At 43.6% G+C, this 21,261-nt stretch overlaps 1 protein-coding gene across 1 annotated transcript in view; it reads right to left on the bottom strand.

Moving 5' to 3' along the window:
* LOC124597437 (nephrin-like) overlaps positions 1-19,535 on the bottom strand; it is a 490,606-nt gene extending 471,071 nt beyond the window's left edge. The window contains exon 1 of the mRNA XM_047135938.1: positions 19,451-19,535. Within this exon, the coding sequence (XP_046991894.1) occupies positions 19,451-19,535 (85 nt within the window). The remainder of the gene's footprint in view (positions 1-19,450) is intronic.
* Between the last annotated feature and the right edge of the window lie 1,726 nt (positions 19,536-21,261).

Here is a 21,261-nt window from a genome sequence, read left to right as displayed (position 1 = left end):
TAAGTTGAATGCTCTAATCTTTCATTCACCAATCATCTGCTTTATCTGCCAATAATGACTGCTTTTGTTAAACTTTGTGCTGAGAACCTTATACTAATTCTTGGTCATTTTAACTAGACAGGATCAAATGGTTCAAATGGCTCTGAGCACTATGCGACTTAACTTTTGAGGTCATCAGTCGCCTAGAACTTAGAACTAATTAAACCCAACAAACCTAAGGACATCACACACATCCATGCCCGAGGCAGGATTCGAACCTGCGACCGTATCGGTCGCCCGGCTCCAAACTGTAGCGCCTAGACAGGATCCTGTTCCTAGTGATGCAGTTTCCGAGTGTCCTAATTTAACTAAGCACCAAAAATGTTTATTGCTTTAATAGTGACTATTAACTTCTTTGAAGTAGTATACATCTCAAGTATTCAATTAGTCCTGTTTCTGAGTCACTCCTCGTGAATCCCGCAGCAGAATACTATAGATTTTACCACAGTGTTGTTACAAAGAAAAGAACTATCTTTTATATAGAAATCTATCTTGCCGAAATCTAAATTCATTGTTAAGAGTAACCACATGCAACAGTGATCATCAGAGTAGTTACTGACCATTGCAGTTTAAGGATCAACTTAATGAATACCTGCTTCACAGGTGTGCAGAGTGTTTATATTTATGAATTTTTGTTTGAAAGTTTTTGCTCATTTTGTCTTGCCAGAACTATTTGGTTCTCATCTCACCCAAATGATGGAATAGCTGCTGGGTCCCCATACTAAATGCTGAACCAACATTACAACCATTATTACAGTAAAACTTCTATGTAGTTCAGCAATCATTTTAATAGCTTTTGTCCTATTTAGGGAGTAATTGGCTACGACTGCTCAGACTGCAACAGATTCAGTGCCACACGTTCATTTTTTTGTTATGTTTAGTGTAAAAAATAGATGCCACTAAAGTAAAAAGATAATAACCATATAAAGAATAATTCTATGTGAGTGTTTTTCAATGGTCGAGTGTATAAAAGTTCCTTATGTCTAAACTAAATGTCCTCCTTCATTTAGTGACACTGTTTCATTAGTTTTTCTTGCGTCCAATACAGGAAGTATGATAATAAGAGACCATTTGTTGGCAGAACACTTTCAGATTTCGCCTGTGTTGATCATGACCAACTGCTAGTCTAAGGCTTGCTAGATTGTGCCACTGTTTGGTGTCCTATTTGAGTTCCAGCATAAAGTCAAGCGCAAACACACCAGCCAGGAACATTAGAGCAGAGAGAGCTGCGAAGACGTCAGTCATTTGCATGTGGACCCACCCCTCTCTAGGATGACAATGCAACAGCAGCGCCGTCTACACGAAGAGGACATAAGAGCTGCACCAGACCTGCCGCGGCGCAGTTCTGCGAGTTCTACAGAAGAGTCAAGACCAGCTATCTGGATAGAAGCATCCGAGATATTACTTCCATATATTGGAAATTGTTATACTGAAGGGCATTGTTTATATTGCATGTCGCCCTTTGCTTGGGATATATAGGGTGTTACAAAAAGGTACGGCCAACCTTTCAGGAAACATCCCTCACACACAAAGAAAGAAAATATATTATGTGGACATGTGTCCGGAAACGCTTACTTTCCATGTTAGAGCTCATTTTATTACTTCTCTTCAAATCACATTAATCATGGAATGGAAACACGCAGCAACAGAACGTACCAGCGTGACTTCAAACACTTTGTTACAGGAAATGTTCAAAATGTCCTCCGTTAGCGAGGATACATGCATCCACCCTCCGTCGCATGGAATCCCTGATGCGCTGATGCAGCCCTGGAGAACGGCGTATTGTATCACAGCCGTCCACAATACGAGCACGAAGAGTCTCTACATTTTGTACCGGGGTTGCGCAGACAAGAGCTTTCAAATGCCCCCATAAATGAAAGTCAAGAGGGTTGAAGTCAGAAGAGCGTGGAGGCCATGGAATTGGTCCGCCTCTACCAATCCATCGGTCACCGCAGCTGTTGTTGAGAAGCGTACGAACACTTCGACTGAAATGTGCAGGAGTTCCATCGTACATGAACCACATGTTATGTCATACTTGTAAAGGCACATGTTCTAGCAGCACAGGTAGAGTATCCCGTATGAAATCATGATAATGTGCTCCATTGAGCGTAGGTGGAAGAACATGGGGCCCAATCAAGACATCACCAACAATGCCTGCCCAAACGTTCACAGAAAATCTGTGTTGATAACGTGATTGCACAATTGCGTGCGGATTTTCGTCAGCCCACACATGGTGATTGTGAAAATTTACAATTTGATCACGTTGGAATGAAGCCTCATCCGTAAAGAGAACATTTGCACTGAAATGAGAATTGACACATTGTTGGATGAACAATTCGCAGAAGTGTACCCATGGAGGCCAATCAGCTGCTGATAGTGCCTGCACACGCTGTACATGGTACGGAAACAACTGGTTCTCCCGTAGCACTCTCCATACAGTGACGTGGTCAACGTTACCTTGTACAGCAGCAACTTCTCTGACGCTGACATTAGGGTTATCGTCAACTGCACGAGGAATTGCCTCGTCCATTGCAGGTGTCCTCGTAGTTCTAGGTCGCGAGTCATAGGCTGGAATGTTCCGTGCTCCCTAAGACGCCGATCAATTGCTTCGAACGTCTTCCTGTCGGGACACCTTCGTTATGGAAATCTGTCTCGATACAAACGTACCGCGCCACGGCTATTGCCCCGTGCTAATCCATACATCAAATGGGCATCTGCCAACTCCGCATTTGTAAACATTGCACTGACTGCAAAACCACGTTCGTGATGAACACTAACCTGTTGATGCTACGTACTGATGTGTTTGATGCTAGTACTGTAGAGCAATGAGTCGCATGTCAACACAAGCACCGAAGTCAACATTACCTTCCCTCAATTTGGCCAACTGGAGGTGAATCGAGGAAGTACAGTACATACTGACGAAACTAAAATGAGCTCTAACATGGAAATTAAGCGTTTCCGGACACATGTCCACATAACATCTTTTCTTTATTTGTGTGCGAGGAATGTTTCCTGAAAGTTTGGCCATACCTTTTTGTAACACCCTATATATATACACTCCTGGAAATGGAAAAAAGAACACATTGACACCGGTGTGTCAGACCCACCATACTTGCTCCGGACACTGCGAGAGGGCTGTACAAGCAATGATCACACGCACGGCACAGTGGACACACCAGGAACCGCGGTGTTGGCCGTCGAATGGCGCTAGCTGCGCAGCATTTGTGCACCGCCGCCGTCAGTGTCAGCCAGTTTGCCGTGGCATACGGAGCTCCATCGCAGTCTTTAACACTGGTAGCATGCCGCGACAGCGTGGACGTGAACCGTATGTGCAGTTGACGGACTTTGAGCGAGGGCGTATAGTGGGCATGCGGGAGGCCGGGTGGACGTACCGCCGAATTGCTCAACACGTGGGGCGTGAGGTCTCCACAGTACATCGATGTTGTCGCCAGTGGTCGGCGGAAGGTGCACGTGCCCGTCGACCTGGGACCGGACCGCAGCGACGTACGGATGCACGCCAAGACCGTAGGATCCTACGCAGTGCCGTAGGGGACCGCACCGCCACTTCTCAGCAAATTAGGGACACTGTTGCTCCTGGGGTATCGGCGAGGACCATTCGCAACCGTCTCCATGAAGCTGGGCTACGGTCCCGCACACCGTTAGGCCGTCTTCCGCTCACGCCCCAACATCGTGCAGCCCGCCTCCAGTGGTGTCGCGACAGGCGTGAATGGAGGGACGAATGGAGACGTGTCGTCTTCAGCGATGAGAGTCGCTTCTGCCTTGGTGCCAATGATGGTCGTATGCGCGTTTGGCGCCGTGCAGGTGAGCGCCACAATCAGGACTGCATACGACCGAGGCACACAGGGCCAACACCCGGCATCATGGTGTGGGCAGCGATCTCCTACACTGGCCGTACACCACTGGTGATCGTCGAGGGGACACTGAATAGTGCACGGTACATCCAAACCGTCATCGAACCCATCGTTCTACCATTCCTAGACCGGCAAGGGAAGTTGCTGTTCCAACAGGACAATGCACGTCCGCATGTATCCCGTGCCACCCAACGTGCTCTAGAAGGTGTAAGTCAACTACCCTGGCCAGCAAGATCTCCGGATCTGTCCCCCATTGAGCATGTTTGGGACTGGATGAAGCGTCGTCTCACGGGGTCTGCACGTCCAGCACGAACGCTGGTCCAACTGAGGCGCCAGGTGGAAATGGCATGGCAAGCCGTTCCACAGGACTACATCCAGCATCTCTACGATCGTCTCCATGGGAGAATAGCAGCCTGCATTGCTGCGAAAGGTGGATATACACTGTACTAGCGCCGACATTGTGCATGCTCTGTTGCCTATGTCTATGTGCCTGTGGTTCTGTCAGTGTGATCATGTGATGTATCTGACCCCAGGAATGTGTCAATAAAGCTTCCCCTTCCTGGGACAATGAATTCACGGTGTTCTTATTTCAATTTCCAGGAGTATATATATATATATATATATATATATATATATATATATATATATATATATATATATATATATATATATAGGGCATATGAGGGAGACTCTGGGTTAAGGGAGGAGAAGAATAGGTACATGATGACACCCTATATATATATATCTGGATGTCACATCAGGCCCTCTCTTACAAATAACCATGCATTCTACTTATTTTACTTTCATAAGTTTTAGTAAGCATTTTAAACTACATCTAGTACAAAAAGTGAAATAAACAATTGCAAAGGCACACTTGGAAACATACATATGTGTATAGTTTACATTCGTAGATGATAAGTACTGCTATAATTAGACATTATGATAGAGACGGATTCTAGATAGAAGTGCTAGCAGCAGGGCATATGAGGGAGACTCTGGGTTAAGGGAGGAGAAGAATAGGTACATGATGACACATAATTAAGGAAATATAAAGGAAAAGAAGCTTGTGTGGCTAATGGAGACAGATGAAGAGGAAGAAGAGAAAGGAGCAAGATAGGAGACACGAACTTTGCTATTTGACAAAGGGGAGGATTGACATTGTACATTAATTTTGTGAAAAATGTTATGAGGATGATAATTGGAAATGCTTCAACTTCTTCTTAAAAGCAGCAAGGGATTGAATTTTGCTAAAGGTAAGGGGCAGTTTCTTCCAGAGGCGGTCAGCGGAAACTGTAAAGGAGTTTGCAAAGTTTTTGTTTTGTGAGTGAGCACAGTTAGGATACCAAATAACAATGACCTCGTGTTTCGATTATGATAGCATGAAAGATACTGGGGTGCTTGCGCGACGAGGAGCCGGTGAAGTAGATATAGAGTGTGGTAGTCACGCAATTTGTCCGGCCACAGCCACCCTAGCTGAGAATATGAGGCACTAACATGATCATATCGGCGAATGTTGAAGGTGTAACGCACACAGGCATCCGTGGTTAGTTCTAACCGTCTTTTGTTTTCACTACTCATGCCTTGTTGAATTACGTCACAATAGTGGAGGTTCGGTAGAACGAGTGCTTGCACGAGCTGGCGTTTCAAGTCCTGTGGAAATACGTTCCGAAACTCTTTGAGAGCATAGAGACAAGCGGACGTCTTCCGGCACACTGCGACTGTATTCTCTGTTCAGATGAGATGCTCATCCAAAGTTATACCCCAGTTCTTAACTGTTTTCTGATTTGGTGCTGGAATACCGTCCAGCAGAATAGGAGGCAGCCGTTCGCGGAAATCTGAACTTATTAATTTCTGATGAGCGATTAAGTATACTTGTGTCTTTTTTACATTTAGTTTAAGCCCCAGGGTTTTCGCCCATGTCACCACTGAAGACAGATCATCATTCATCTGAGCGATTTCAATGTTTATATCTTCGGGTCTGACGGTTAGGTAGAGTTGGAGGTCGTCGGCATAGAAATGGTATTTACTGGACAGAACCGACGAAATATCATTGACATATAAGGAAAACGAAAGTGGTCCTAAGACTGATCCTTGTGGCACTCCTGAGGAGACATGTTTCTGGGAAGATTTTTCATTTACACAGACAACACATTGCTGTCTGTCTTTTAAGTAGCTTTCAAACCATATCATTGCACTATCTGAGGGAATTAGATTAGGAAATGAGACACTTAAAGTAGTAGATGGGTTTTGCTACCTGGGGAGCAAAATAACTGATGATGGTCGAAGTACAGAGGATATAAAATGTAGTCTGGCAATGGCAAAGAAAGTGTTTCTGAAGAAGAGAAATTTGTTAACATCGAGTATAGATTTAAGTGTCAGAAAGACTTAGCATCGAGAGTAGCCATGTATGGAAGTGAAACGTGGACGATAAATAGTTTAGAGAAGAAGAGAATAGAAGCTTTCGAAATGTGGTGCTACAAAGGAATGCTGAAGATCAGATGGGTAGATCACGTTACTAATGAGAAGGTACTGAATAGAATTGGGGAGAAGAGGAATTTTGTGGCCCAACCTGACTAGAAGAAGGGATCGGTTGGTAGGACATGTTCTGAGGCATCAAGGGATCACCAATTTAGTATTTGTGGATACAAATCGTAGTAGGATGTAGGTTTCTGTAGGTACTTGGAGATGAAGCAGCTTTCTCAAGATAGAGTAGCATGGAGAGCTGCATCAAACCAGTCTCTAGACTGAAGACTACAACAACAACAACGTAGTCTCTAACTACTGGGGGGCACTGGTTAGCAAAAGAAAGGTTTTGTTAAGAGGAAACACTGTATTTGGAAAATTTTGCCTTATTCATGTGACATCCAGATCCAAAAATTACATAGTTGTCAATAATTCTACTGCCCAAACATTATCAAATATACATTTATCATTATACATTTTCTTGCATATTTTCTTATAACGACATCATTTCATCTCACTTTACATTGCGTGTCCTCGCAACACAGAGTCTCCACTAAGAAAATCATGTCCATATACTTCCCTTTCCACTCGCCAACTGTTAGTCCGTCCAAAAACAGGATCCCTTGCCGAGAGCGCCGAGCGCTGCCAGCCATATTATCACAATCTATAGCTATGCCAACATACAAACAGGCTATTTACAAGCCCTTCGTGCCCAAATACTGTGGCGGAAAGACTCAGCCGATTGGATCAAGATATCTGGAGGGAAAGGCAATGAATTTTGTCACGGAGGCCGAGCGGCGCCATGTGGGCCCGTTCTTAGGTCAGCGCACAGGGAATTGAATTTGTTACGAATAATTATACTCCAGGTACTTGCAGTGGCATAGCGGCAACTGCCTTCAGAGGAGGAAACCGCATTCGCCTCCCGAGTGAGGGACAGGGGGCTACCGCACGCACTTCCGTTAACTCTTAACAAGATAATCTGAAGCCTTCCTTCACAGTTAGTAAGGCTTACACTCTCCTGAAAAATAGCTAAGGAATGAGCAAAAAAATAATCAAATTCGCTCACCGATATGTGACGCTCATGCCACAGACTAATGTGGACAGCTGCATCAGACCGGTCTTCGGACTGAAGACCACAACTACGACAACAACAACACTTAAGATATAGATTTACTTTCTTACGCAATATCTTGACAGTTGTCCTCAGAAACTTTCCCAGGGGTTGCGAGGGTTGGCCTCATGCACATCAATCTGTTCTGTGCTGCAGACACCGAGTTGTTGCGTCCAATTGTGGAATCCCCAACCTGCAAAACACCAGGAACTAATTTCCGCTCGTCAGTTCGTAAAGAATAATGAATTTCGGGCCCAGCCACCCTTGGAGTGTGTGATGCCTTTAATCTATAATTTAAAAAAAAAATGTAAATAGTCTTCACGGGTTTGTCGCCGGGTGACTTCGTGCAAATTCCTCAATATTCCCTCGGAGCAACTGTCCAACATCTGGAAGTGGTTGAGCCTTGCTGGTGAGTGGCCCCAATACCGGTGTACGTCCCGTTTAACAGTTCACGCATATTACATTATTCATACATAAGCAGCATTTCTCCTAGTTGCAGTACAGTGTACTCACACAAATCTTCAAGCACTTTCCTTGTGTTTCCGTTTGTTCGCTGTCAACTTGTAAGCATAGAATTGTATCGCCGACTATCGATAGTCGCCTGTCTGCCGAGCGCAGAGCGACAGTGGTGAGTCGAGGCGTAGCTTTGGTGGAGCGTGGGGCAAAGTATTGTGTTGATGCCGTGGCTGCAGCGCGTATCTTACAAGTTATCGTGAAAAGTAATTGAAAATGTTTGCCACGCAAGTTGTGCGTTTAATTTCAGTGTTCAGGACGCAGTATCAATGTTTATCCGAGAGATGATGTTCCTTGGTTTCGTGTGTCGTGTCGGGAGAACAACAATCAACCGCGTCGCGTCGGTTACGGAAAAATAATGTGCAATGGTGTGATCCTAATTGCAAGTTCTAAGAGAAAGAAACACATATCGTTTTGACTGGCTGAATATCACGGGCGCAGGAACTTTCTCGTTCGTATATCGTACCCAAAAGTCGCGATTCGATCACGCGCACGCTCGTGTTATAAGCTATTGAACTGTTTAGTGCTGTTGAAAGAACTGTGCCAATCGTAGAATCATAAGACATCGGTTGGACAGTGTTCTAAGCACCGTGTATTTGCACTGAATTCCATCATTTAGGCAGCAACCTTGTACTTCACAATGGACACGTGCTTGGGGTACAAAAACTGATCGCGTGGATAGTGGAATAATGTTAATTGTGAACAGTGCAACCCCACCTGAGCGAGTGTTTAACAGAACACAGTGAATTCTACCAGATCAACTTGGTATCGTTGTCGTGAGTGGCTCCTCCCCCTGCTAGATAATATTTATTACAGGACACATTGCAGGATGTGCAGAGAGCAGCAGATCAACCAGAATGGGAAAGACCAGGTACGTGGGTTTAGGCACACGGTCGTTAAATATCCAGCCTCGTTCTTGTGTCTAGGGAGTGTTGTACAGTCTCGAATGCTAAAAACTAGATTATATTAGTACTGCATATCTACCCCCTTTCCTCCCGGGCGTGTTACAAACTACAGCGATTGGACCAGTTACGTTACCCCGTATGCTAGTACAGAGAAGTCAGTTTCATATTACTTTTCTAATGACATCATGTGTACATGAGTGATGCACTGTGATACGTTTTTGAACAGGTTTTGAGGGAAGAATGGGAGTACTGAATAAAAATGTATAGGATGCTATTGAAAACAATCCCTCTAATATCCGTATCTTCGTAACGAACCAAATTACGAGAAATGACATCCTGGTAGTTAATGTCCGCCTGTATTTTGGTAGTTACATGTTCCATAGATCTTACGAACGATTCTTTTCTCGAAATCATGTTGAACAAGTCAGTATACAGAATAAGAATAAGTGTATACGATTAGTGTTAACGTTAAAATACACATCATTATTTTCAGTCCACACAAATCAATATACTTAATTTTTTTTATTGGCTACCAGTTTTTAAGTAGAAATTCTACACTAGAATAGAACGAGCTCTCAAAGGGAAATGATTTTAAATTATATTTAAAACTTGCCTCGCTACCTGTCAGACATGTTATTGGGCAAATGATCAAAAATTTTTGTAGCTGCATATTGAACTCCTCTCTCAGCCACTGATAGCTTTAAGAATCGGTGATAAAGGTCATTTATCCCTCTAGTGTTGTAGGTATGTACATCACTGTTCTTCCTACATTTTGATGGATTATTTATGACGAATTTTACTAGCGAAAATATGTAGTGCGACGGCACAGTTAAAATGCCTAGCCACTCGAAGAGGTACCTACGTGACGTCTGTGGGTGAACGCGACATATTATTCTTACTGCTCGCTTTTGTGTAATCAGTATTTTCTAAGTGATTAGTTACTTCAGAGAATAATTCCATAAGACATTACTGGTTGGAAATACGCAAAATATATCAGATGATTGATACATCTGTTTCCAAGAGTAGAACTTATACCAAGAGAAAAAGTAGGTGAACTTAATTGTTTGGAAACGACAGTAATATGCTTTTTCCAGTTCAATTTTTAATCAGTATGTTCACCTACAAATTGGGAGCATTCTACCCCACTTAATGACTGATGCTAATATGCTACATCAGTTGTTGATATGTTCTATTTGTTATAAAGAACTGAATGTAGTGTATTTTGGAGAGTCCATTTTCAGAAAACCACTGAATAATTCTTTGGAAAACATCGTTTACCAAGTCGTCTGTTGCTTTCTCCCTGATGGGATTTATTATAATACTAGTATGTTCTGCAAAAATTACGAATTTTCCTTCTTGAATGTTATGTGGAAGGTCATTCACATTTATAAGGATTAGGAGTGGACCCAAAACTGAACCCTGTGAGAGTCCCTTTATGATTCTTCCCCAGTGACTAAAATTTTCTACCTTACCGACATTGTTTGAATTATTCAACAATATTTTGCGATTTGTCTGTCAACAAAGAGTAAAGTATCATGACCTACACAGTCAAACGCCTTGGAAAGATCATAAAAAATAACAGGTGCCTATTCATTATTATTTAAAGTTACTACATTTGCTTCATATATTTCTCAATTTGCTTCTGGACAAAAACTTATTTGGAATGGTCAAGATAAATGGAGGAGGTGTTTTGGGGGAGGTGTCCATTTTTGGCACTGACAGGGTGCAATGTTTTGATAAAAATTCATAAATTATTATTTTTGTAGTAAGACAGGATGTTTGAAAAAGAACTCCATAGTTTTAAGTATAAATTTAATGGGGAAAATAAAGACAAATTACGTCAATGAATAGACATCATGAAAGAGAATTCCTTCAAGCTTTGTTTAATGTTAGTACACGTCACCGGGGTATCCATTTGGTGCCCTGCACACGTCGAGATGATATTCCACCTTTCGCCACTTATTCACCAACATTCAGGTGCAGCTGTCCCAACCGCTGCAACGATTCTTTCCTGTAAATGATTGGTGTCTCTGATCTTTACACTGTACACAACATTTTTTATGTGGCCCCAAAAGAAAAAGTCTACTGGGGTGGTGGCCAAGGTATTGGGCCAGCCCTGCCTATCCATCTTTCTGGAAAGCGAGTGTCAAGAGCCGCACACACATGGTTACTGTACTGAGGTTGGGCGCCATCTTGTTGGAAAAACACAAGCCTCTTTCCCACCTCTATATCGTCCATTTGGGGAAAGGCGTACTCTGTCAACATGTCACACTAAACGTCCCCGTTTACTGTTTTTTCTACAAGTATGAAAGGGCCAATCACACGATCCTCTATCAAACCGCACCAGACGTTAGCTTTGGGAGAGTCACGTTGATGCTGAATAACTTCTTGTGGAAGCTCTGCCCCCCAAAAAACGATTAACTGTTTCACAGACATGAAACGTAGCGTCATCAGAAAAGAGAATCCTTTTAAAGAAATTGACATCATCATCAATTCTGTGTAGAAAGTCAACATCAAACTCATACCTTTCGATTTTATCAGTAGGTTCTGTTTCATGTAACAGTTGAAATTTGTAGATGTTCAACTTAAGTCTTTTACGCACACCAGCACACAGTACCTTTAAGCACTCCTAATTGTAGACTGTACCTGGCCAATGACTTCTTCGGGCTCTGAACACACGAAACACGGATGTGTTCATCTTCAGTTCCTGGTCTAGCTGGCGATTTTGCTTTTAAAACACTACCGGTTTCCTTGAAAGACTTTAGCCAATGACGGATAGTTTTTGCTGTAGGCAGCTTACCACCATACTGACGTCTAAAATCACGTTGCACTGTTATAACTGACTCAATTTTCGCAAGCCATATAACACACTGCGCTTTCTGTTGCGGAGCGCATTGTTGCTGGGTTGCTCGGCACTGCACTGCACGCACGCCTGTACTGAACTGAGGGTATAGAGGAGAATAACAGCACTGGTACCATCTCAAGGTCAAGCAGACCTGCCAACTGCAGGGGAACCAAACTTGGAACGTTGATAAATCTAACACCACAAACTAAAATAGTGTATGTCACTTTGTACAGATTCTAGGACACATTAAAATTAGGGAGTTCTTATTCAAACACCCAATGTGTATCAAGTAAATTACTATATGGAGTATAAATAACATGTTTTGCCAGATAAATGTCGAGAATGTTCAGTCATTAAAACTCCAGCGACCCGGTCTAGCTTCGCACGGGTAGCAGCGAGTAATCAGAGGACAGCGTTACGTAAGTGAAAACCATCGCTATCATGCAAAGCAAAAGGTTTAAGCAGGACACGCCACCTGCTGCTGTTATGCAGCGCCTAAAAGCGTGGGCGGACAGCCCCACCGCAAGCCGCTAACAATGGTAGCTTTGCATCAAAGGCTCCGCGGTCGTTCATTTGTCGGCGGGACGGTCACGCCTTTGCGCCGCGAGCATCAAAACCCACACAGTAGTTCCTGAGTGTAGCCTTCACAGGCAGACAGAAAGACGCGGCGTGGGACTGTAATAATGTAATTCATCAAAGTACGTGTACTGAAACGCCAGAGAAACTGGTATATTCATGCATATTGAAATACAGAGATATGTTAACACACAGAATAAGGCGTTGTGGTCGGCATCTCCTATATAAGTGTCTGGCACAATTGTTAGATCGTTTACTGCTGCTAAAATGGCAGCTTATCAAGATGTAAGTGAGTTTGAACGTGGCAAATAGTCGATGTACGAGCGATGGAACACAGCATCTCCGAAGTATCGATGAAGTGGGGATTTTCCCGTACAACCATTTCACGAGAGTACTTCGAATATCAGGAATACGGTAAAATCAAATCTCTGACATCGCTGCGGCCGTAAAGAGATCCTGCTAGAACGGCACCAACGACCACTGAAGAGAATCATTCAACGTGACAGATTACGCAAATTGCTGCAGGTTTCAATTCTGGGACATCAACAAGTGTCAGCGTGCAAACCATTCAACGAAACATCGTCGAGCTAAAGACACACTCATGTCCCGTTGATGACTGCACAACACAAGCTTTACGCCTCGCCTGGGCCTATCAACACCGACATTGGACTGTTGATGACTGGAAACATGTTGCCTGGTCGAACGAGTCACGTTTGAAATTGTATCGAGCGTATGGACTTTTACGGTTATGGACACAATCTCATGAAACCATGGACCCTGAATGTCAACAGGCAGTGTTCAAGCTGGTGGAGGCTCTGTAATGGTGTGGCTCGTGTGCAGTTGGAGTGATATGGGATTCCTGATACGTCTAGATACGGCTCTGACAGGTGACATATGCATAAGCATCCTATCTGATCACCTGCTTCCATTCATGTCCATTGTGCATTCTGACAGACTTGGGCAGTTCCAGCAGGACAATGCGACACCCCAACTTCCAGATTGCTATAGAGTGGCTCCAGGAACACTCTTCTGAGTTCAAACACTGCCGCTGGCTACCGAACTCCCCAGACATGAAAGGTATTGAGCATATCTGGGATGCCTTGCAACGCGCTATTCAGAAGAGATCTCCATCCCTTTGTACCCTTACGGATTTATGGACAGACCTCCAGGATTCATGGTGTCAGTTGCGTCCAGCACTACTTCAGACATTAGTCGAGTTCATGTCATGTCGACTTGCGGAACTTTTGCGTGCTCGCGGGGCCATACACGATATTAAGCAAGTGCATCAGTTTCTTTGGCTTTTATATAGTGAGACAAGTTCTCGATAGGTGAAAACCCAATGAAAAATTCCCACAGCAGTTCTTGCGAATAGCATGTACTGCAGGGCAATGTTTGTATGTGCAGGATGTTTCAAAATTCATGTTATACACTTCTAGAGGTTTTTTTTTGTAGAGCAGATGTTGTGGATCGCGCTTTACATAGTAACCCACGTCCGGAAATGTCATCCAACGACGCTACAGAGTGTCAAAGTTGTAGGTGACGGCACTTCTAAATGTATGTGTATTCAGGCTGGTTACGTGATTACGTTAGAAACTTTCTAGAACTTTGAAGAAGGATAAATGTATCAATGTGATGTTGGGATCTTGCACCAGAAACGAACGAGACGAAAGTTATAAGTGAAAACAGTTCTGATACCTCTTGACTGGTAATGTTGTTGCTAAAGCCGGCCGCGGTGGTCTAGCGCGCCGGCCGCGGTGGTCTCGCGGTTCTAGGCGCGCAGTCCGGAACCGCGCGACTGCTACGGTCGCAGGTTCGAATCCTGCCTCGGGCATGGATGTGTGTGATGTCCTTAGGTTAGTGAGGTTTAAGTAGTTCTAGGGGACTGATGACCATAGCTGTTAAGTCCCATAGTGCTCAGAGCCATTTTTTGGTGGTCTAGCGGTTCTAGGCGCTCAGTCCGGAACCGCGCGATTGCTACCGTCTCAGGTTCGAATCCTGCCTCGGGCATGGATGTGTGTGATGTCCTTAGGTTAGTTAGGTTTAAGTAGTTCTAAGATCTAGGGGACTGATCACCTCAGATGTTAAGTCCCATAGTGCTCAGAGCCGTTTGAACCATTTTTTTTGTTGTTACTAAGGTTGTAGGGTAGCCATCTTTCAGAGGTGGGAGTAAATATGGACTCTAAAATGCAGAGTTATGAGCACCTGTTCAGTAGAGATGTGTTTCACACTAGCGAAGATGAACAAGTGCTCACAGTTCCTCAGGTATGCATTTTACAGCCAAGGTTTACTGGACATTTTTCCTTGTTTTGGTCCATACTACCACCACTGACAGTTGTCTACCCTACAGTCTTAGGAACAACAGTACCAGTACCTGTATTTCACTGCCACAATTATCAGAATGATTATCGTCTATAAATTTCGAGTCGTTCGTTTCCGGTACACAAACCCCTATCTCAGATTGATACACTTATCCTTCTCCATCATCCTAGAAAGATTGTAACATCACCAAGGAATCACATACATTTACAGGCGCCGGGATCTACAAATTTGACGCTGTGTAGCGTCGTTGGATGACGTTTCCGGACATGGGTGCCTATGTAAAACTTGCTCCACTAAGTCCCCTTTACAGCCTCTAGAAGTATGTAACATGAATTGTGAAATATCCAACACGTGCGGATTCTGGTAACAATAACATCGTGTGGCTCAAAAACGACTCAGTCCAAGTCTTTCAACTCGACGTCACTTCGGCGGCTTCCGTCTCCCCAACTATTTATCCAACCGGGTAAAGGCGACATGCAGTTTAACATGAAATTTCAAAGACGTTTCGTTTATGGCGAATCTCCACTTCATTGAGAAGTGATTAGGAGGTTAAGAAACTGAGACAAAAATCCATGGTCCGAACAGGATTCGATCCCCAAGCCCGCCATTTTTTTCTTTTCCCCTCAAGTGCTCTACAGGTCTTTTTTCCGTCTAACTATCTACTTATCTGACTAAGTTTAATCTTAAAAAGAAAGAAACAAAAGTCGAAGCTACTCCTACTTGGCACCGTTCCTTTTTTTTTTTTTTTTTTCCTCATCAGTCTTCTGACTGGTTTGATGCAGCCCGTCACGATTTCCTCTCCTGTGCCAACCTCTTCATCTCAGAGTAGCACTTGCAACTTACATCCTCAGTTATTTGCTGGATGTATTCCGATCTCTGTCTTCCTCCACAGATTTTGCCCTCTACAGCTCTCTCTAGTACCATGGAAGTCATTCCCTGATGTCTTAACAGATGTTCTATCATCCTGTCCCTTCTCATTGTCAGTGTTTACCACATATTCCTTTCGATTCTGCGCAGAACCTCCTCATTCCTTACCTTTTATCAATCCACCTAGTTTTCAACCTGTAGCACCACGTTTCAAATGCTTTAATTCTCTTCTGTTCCGGTTTCCCTACAGTCCACGTTTCACTACCATATAACGCTGTGCTCCACACTTACATTCTGAGTAATTTCTTTCTCATATTAAGGCCTATGTTTGACACTACTAGTAGACTTCTCTTGGCCAGGAATGCCAGTCTGCTTTTGATGTCCTCCTTGCTCCGTCCGTCACTGATTATTTGCTGCTTAAGTAGCAGAATTCCTTAACCTGTTCTATTCCCTGGCCATCAGTCCTGATGTTAAGTTTCTTTCTGTTTTCGTTTCTGCTCCTTCTGACTACTTTCGTCTTTCTTCAATTTACTCTCATTCCATATTCTGTACTCATTAGGCTGTCCATTCCATTCTGTTGATCATGTAATTATGCTAGACTTTCACTCAGGATAGCAATGTCAACAGCGAATTGTATCATTGATATCCTTTCACATCTAATTTTAATCCCACTCCTGAACCTTTCTTTTATTTCCATCATTGCTTCTTCGATGTACAGTTTGAACAGTACACCGTTTTTAATCCGAGCACTTCGTTCTTGGTCGTCCATTCTTATTATTCCATCTTGGTTGTTGTACATATTGTATGTGACCCGTCTCTCCCTATGGCTTACCCCTACTTTTTTCAGAATTTCGAACATCTTGCACCATTTTACACTGTCGAGCGTCTTTTCCAGGTCGACAAATGCTATGAACGTGTCTTGATTTTTCTTTAGTCGTGCTTCCTTTATCAACCGCAACATCAGAATTGCCTCTCTCGTGCCTTTACCTTTCCTAAAACCAAACTGATCATCATCTAGTATATCGTCAAATTTACCGTCACTTTTACCCTATCATAAAAAATGAGCTATCCCTGTTCAGAACGAGAAATCAAACGCCTTTCAGCAGTCTAAATTTGCAAACTGTTATTTTAATGGGCTACCAGATTCGGCGATATATTACGCCATCTTCAGATCCCTTTTGCCTGAAGATGGCGTAATATATCAGCGAAACTGGTAGCCCACTAAAATAATAGTTTTGAAATTTAGACTTCTGAAAGGTGTTAGATTTGACATTCTGTACTGAACAGGCGAGATCCGGTAAACATCTATGAAAAGATGGACATACAGAGAGACTCTCTTCAGGCGTTGCCCCTAATTATTCCAAAAAAATTCTCCCAAGGCGTTAGGATCCATGGTGCTATAATTTTTTCGTTATGTAATTATAATTATTAAACATATACAAATGAAAATCCTATAAAACACGATGTTAGAAAAAAATGTTATTCAAAGGATAAACAAAAATACCATTTATTTGTTACTTGTGTGACATCAGCTAAAACAATCTTTCTCCAAAAAACGGAACCACTGGAAGTTTCGTGTCCATTGTTATTAGTGTTTTCTATGTCCAACAATTCCATGTAAAAATATCTACAACAGACTCATTCTGCTCCGCTAATTCCTCAGCTAATGCAGCTTTCCACGAATCCGCCCATCTCCGTCCTTCCTCACCGCTTACAGTTCAGGACATATTGTCTTCAGTATGATGTTGCGTGGAAAGTGAAACTGAGCCTGATACTTCTCTACTAGGTGGTGGTAGGGTTTAACGAAAATACAGCAAAATAATTTGCAAAGAGCTTACGGTACCTCGGTATGGGTTTGAGAGCACTGTGAGCGTTTCCCACGTACCACTAGTAACCAAGCTCCGTTCCTAGACCTTCAAACAGCATGCCAAGTGGGCTCTGTGATAATGAGACCTACAGTTTAACATGGAAGAATCTGAAACACGTTTCGCTTCCGGCCAACGCCCAAATTGTTGAAAGGTGACTGCTTGGCGCAAATACACTGCAAAATTAGTTCGACCGGGATTCTATCCCGCGACCTTTCGATTTTGAGGCATGTGCTAGACAATCAGGTCCAACTCAGATTCTGCTCAAGCTTCACTGCTGCTTGAAGTTGCAGCGGATGTACCGCTAGATGGGAGTGCCGTCGTTTTCACAGCCACAGCGACGATAGACTTTAATTGGCTCTTAGCACTATGGGACTTAACTTCTGAGGTCATCAGTCCCCTAGACTTAGAACTACTTAAACCTAACTAACCTAAGGACATCACACACATCCATGCCCGAGGCAGGATTCGAACCTGCGACCGTAACGGTCGCGCGGTTCCAGACTGTAGCGCCTAGAAACGCTCGGCCACTCCGGCCGGCAGACTTTAATTCATCACATTTCAGACAGTCGACACGAAATATTTGTAAATTATACTGGGTAATTCAGCTGCCCGTACCCGTTTCGTTTTATGCAGCCCACAATGTTATATCTGGCCTTCATAAACCACTTGCGAGATTTTCATATTGTGTCATTCGCTACGCGCCGACTCTTGCGGAAAAACTGAGCAGGGCCTTTTCGTAGAAAGTTTAATGTAGTTAAATATTATAATGGAATACGTTTTTGCTGGAGGCCATGATTTTCCAGTTATTCAAGAAAAACCTGAAAAGTAACCTTTCACTCCACTCTCATCCTCCACCGGTTAGGATTTCTAGTGTGTTCAAATGGTTCAAATGGCTCTGAGCACTATGGGACTTAACATCTGAGGTCATCAGTTCCCTAAAACTTAGAACTCCTTAAACCTAACTAACCTAAGGACGTCACACACATCCATGCCCGAGGCAGGATTCGAACCTGCGACCGTAGCAGTCGCGCGGTTCCGGACTGAAGCGCCTAGAACCGCTTGGCCACATCGGCCGGCTGTTTTGTGTTGTTTGTGGCGCTCCCTTCTACCACTGTATATGTATTTCCGCCTTCACGAACCTATTTCTAATATTCGACCTTTTTTGTCTGTATGGATTGGGCTCTTACGACATCAGCACAGTCGGCTACTTCGTTAACATTATTAATTTAAACGTACCCGTGCGGGTAATAAAACAATAAGGACTTATGTAAACATTACGCTAAAGCTAATTACGCTGACAATTGTATCAAAACTTAGCCCTTACAAGTTCAGTACTTTCGTAGTAAGAGGGCCTGACGAATACATCGATGTATTGTTTATTTTATGATGTTAAAAATTCGCAAAAATCGTCACTTTTGTACTCTGTAAGTGCTCGACCAAATCCCTGGCGCAATAAGGCCATCCAATAAAGACCGAAACAGTTCGCAAGTGGGAAATAATTCGTGCGCCCGCAAATATTTGTACAGTGGTCGGGGGGGATGAGGGAGTGCCATGACTAACATACTAGAAATCCTGACCGGCGGGGGCTGATTGTGGCAGTGGGGCTGCGTTTGAACTCACTTTTGTACGTTTTTCTTGAATAACTACGGCCTCTAGAAAAGCGTATAACTATATTAAATTTCCTACAAAAAAAGTCCTGCTCATTTTTTCTGTAGGACTAATAGGTTGCGCGAAGCGAGCGAGAGAATGTAAAAATCTCGCACATGGTTCATGAAGGACAACTGTAACAATGCAGGTTGCATAAAACGACAGCGGTAGGGCAGCTAGATCAGGCATTATACGAGAAGGTTCCTCGTGAATCAGTCCATCTGTTGGTCACAACCGGATCAGAATCGCTACAATAGTTCCTGGAACTAGCTCCTAAATACATATGTGGGCAGGACTCAATTGATGTATATAGGGAAGATATTAGATATTAAATAGGTGTCCAGATTCGACACTTTTCCCGACGCACAATTCTTGGCAGAGAGCGGCTGCCGTAGCAACAACTGACGCACGCAGCGTACACTTACCTGAGGAGTTGTAGCGGTGAGCGAAGTGACGAGTGCGGTGCAAAGCCGCAGCACCGAAGTAACCGCCACACCACCAGCCCAGCATCGCTGTCAAAGCGAGCATCAGTCGCAAGCTTCGCCTGCCCATACCGATCCGACACTGACTCCTGTAATGGGGGCTGTCTAGCCGACAGGCGTAAATATTTCTCTCACCAGACGTCCCGCCTACCCGAGCAGAATAAACTATCGCGTCTTGGCCACAGTCTTTATTGTCCCTACAATTTCTGTTAACAAGGAATTCGAAAATATTAATTGAGGATCACCTTCAGTAAATATCAAGGTAGAATTTCCTGCTTATCTCATTTGCAGTATTGAAAAGAAAGTATTACGTGCACGCGAATATCTATTAATGATCAATCTCTAACAGGGAAGATTAGTTACAGAAGTTGCGGTATGAATAACTTGTAAAATTTCTAAGTAAATCTTGAATAAATATGGTACTTAACACAAGACAGTAGCAACAGAAGTACATTTATTACAAATTCTTGTGGCCTTCTACGACGAGGACGTAATTCTATCTCGTGCCTGCGATAGTTAATGAAGTTGGGTTGGTATATGTACACGATGCAAAAAAATCATAAATGTAAATTGAAAACAGTAATTGCACCAGAAAAATCTGTCTGGTGTAACTGTTACGCTGTGTGATAATCGCGTAAGAAACGTATCGTGGGCAGAGCTATGTAGCCGTGTTTGGCACGTCGCCTTCAATTGCGCTCGACATCGCGTGAGCAGCGAAGTACCCTCCGGAAATTGGTTGCGGTGCACCTCGGCCCGTGCTTCGCGCTGCGCGCCTGTCGGACGGCAGACCCGCACTGGCGGTGTGAGTGTTGGGCTGCCTACACGCCAAGCGCGGCGCTCCCGTCGCGCCGGCCGGCTATGGTGGGAGGTGTGGATGCGGGGTCAGAGGGGGGAGGGAGAGGAGGGTTGGTCTGGACTCCAGCGCTTGCGTGTACTGCCCGTCCCAGCACCTGGCCTAAGTGACGTGACGGATCGGCTGTAAGTCGCCTTTACCTGCTAAGTGGGTGAAAATAACATTTTATCACTGACAACAAACGCAGAGATAAAAATCAAGAGTAATTTCGGAAAAATTTGAAATTACATAAGAGAGAGACAAGGTGATGGATACACTCCATTACTTTGCAACTGTTTCTTAGAAAATATAATCCAAGAGTGACGAAAGCTGAAATTGGAGTTTAAAATTGAGGAACAAATCAAATAACAGGGGAAGTCTTATGTGAAAACACTTGAATCTTTTTAAATAAAACAAAGGTTATTAACATTCTACATCTTTATTCTTCATCTCTATTTATTTGCAGACCTCTACCTCTAGAGGACTTCGAACTGTAACGTGTAAGATGGTGGTGTGTAACCTAACTACATCGGTGTTTGAGAAACAGCGTGCTGTAATCGAGTTTCGAATGCGGCGACGTCGTCCACACATGGAGCATCGTCTCCTTCAGCCAGACAATGCCACAACACACACGAGCGCTGCGACATCAGCAGCAATTTTGGGTTCACTGCCATCGATCATCCTCCATACATTACCAACTTGGCCTGATCCGACTTTCACCAGTTTCCAAAACTTAGGGAACGCCTTCGAGGACTTCACTTTGATAGTGTTGAAGCGGGGCAAGCAGAGGTGAGATTGTTGTTCCGTTAACAAGGTCAAACATCCTAGAGTGACGGTATCAACAAAACTGTCTCTCGGTGGAAGAAATGTGTTCGTCGCCATGGTGCCTATGTTGAGAAATAAATATGTGGACATGAAGAAT

This window comes from Schistocerca americana, chromosome 1, assembly GCF_021461395.2.
Source record: "Schistocerca americana isolate TAMUIC-IGC-003095 chromosome 1, iqSchAmer2.1, whole genome shotgun sequence".
In the NCBI taxonomy this organism is placed as follows: Eukaryota; Metazoa; Arthropoda; class Insecta; order Orthoptera; family Acrididae; genus Schistocerca; species Schistocerca americana.
This window is presented reverse-complemented; position numbering and strand designations above follow the sequence as displayed.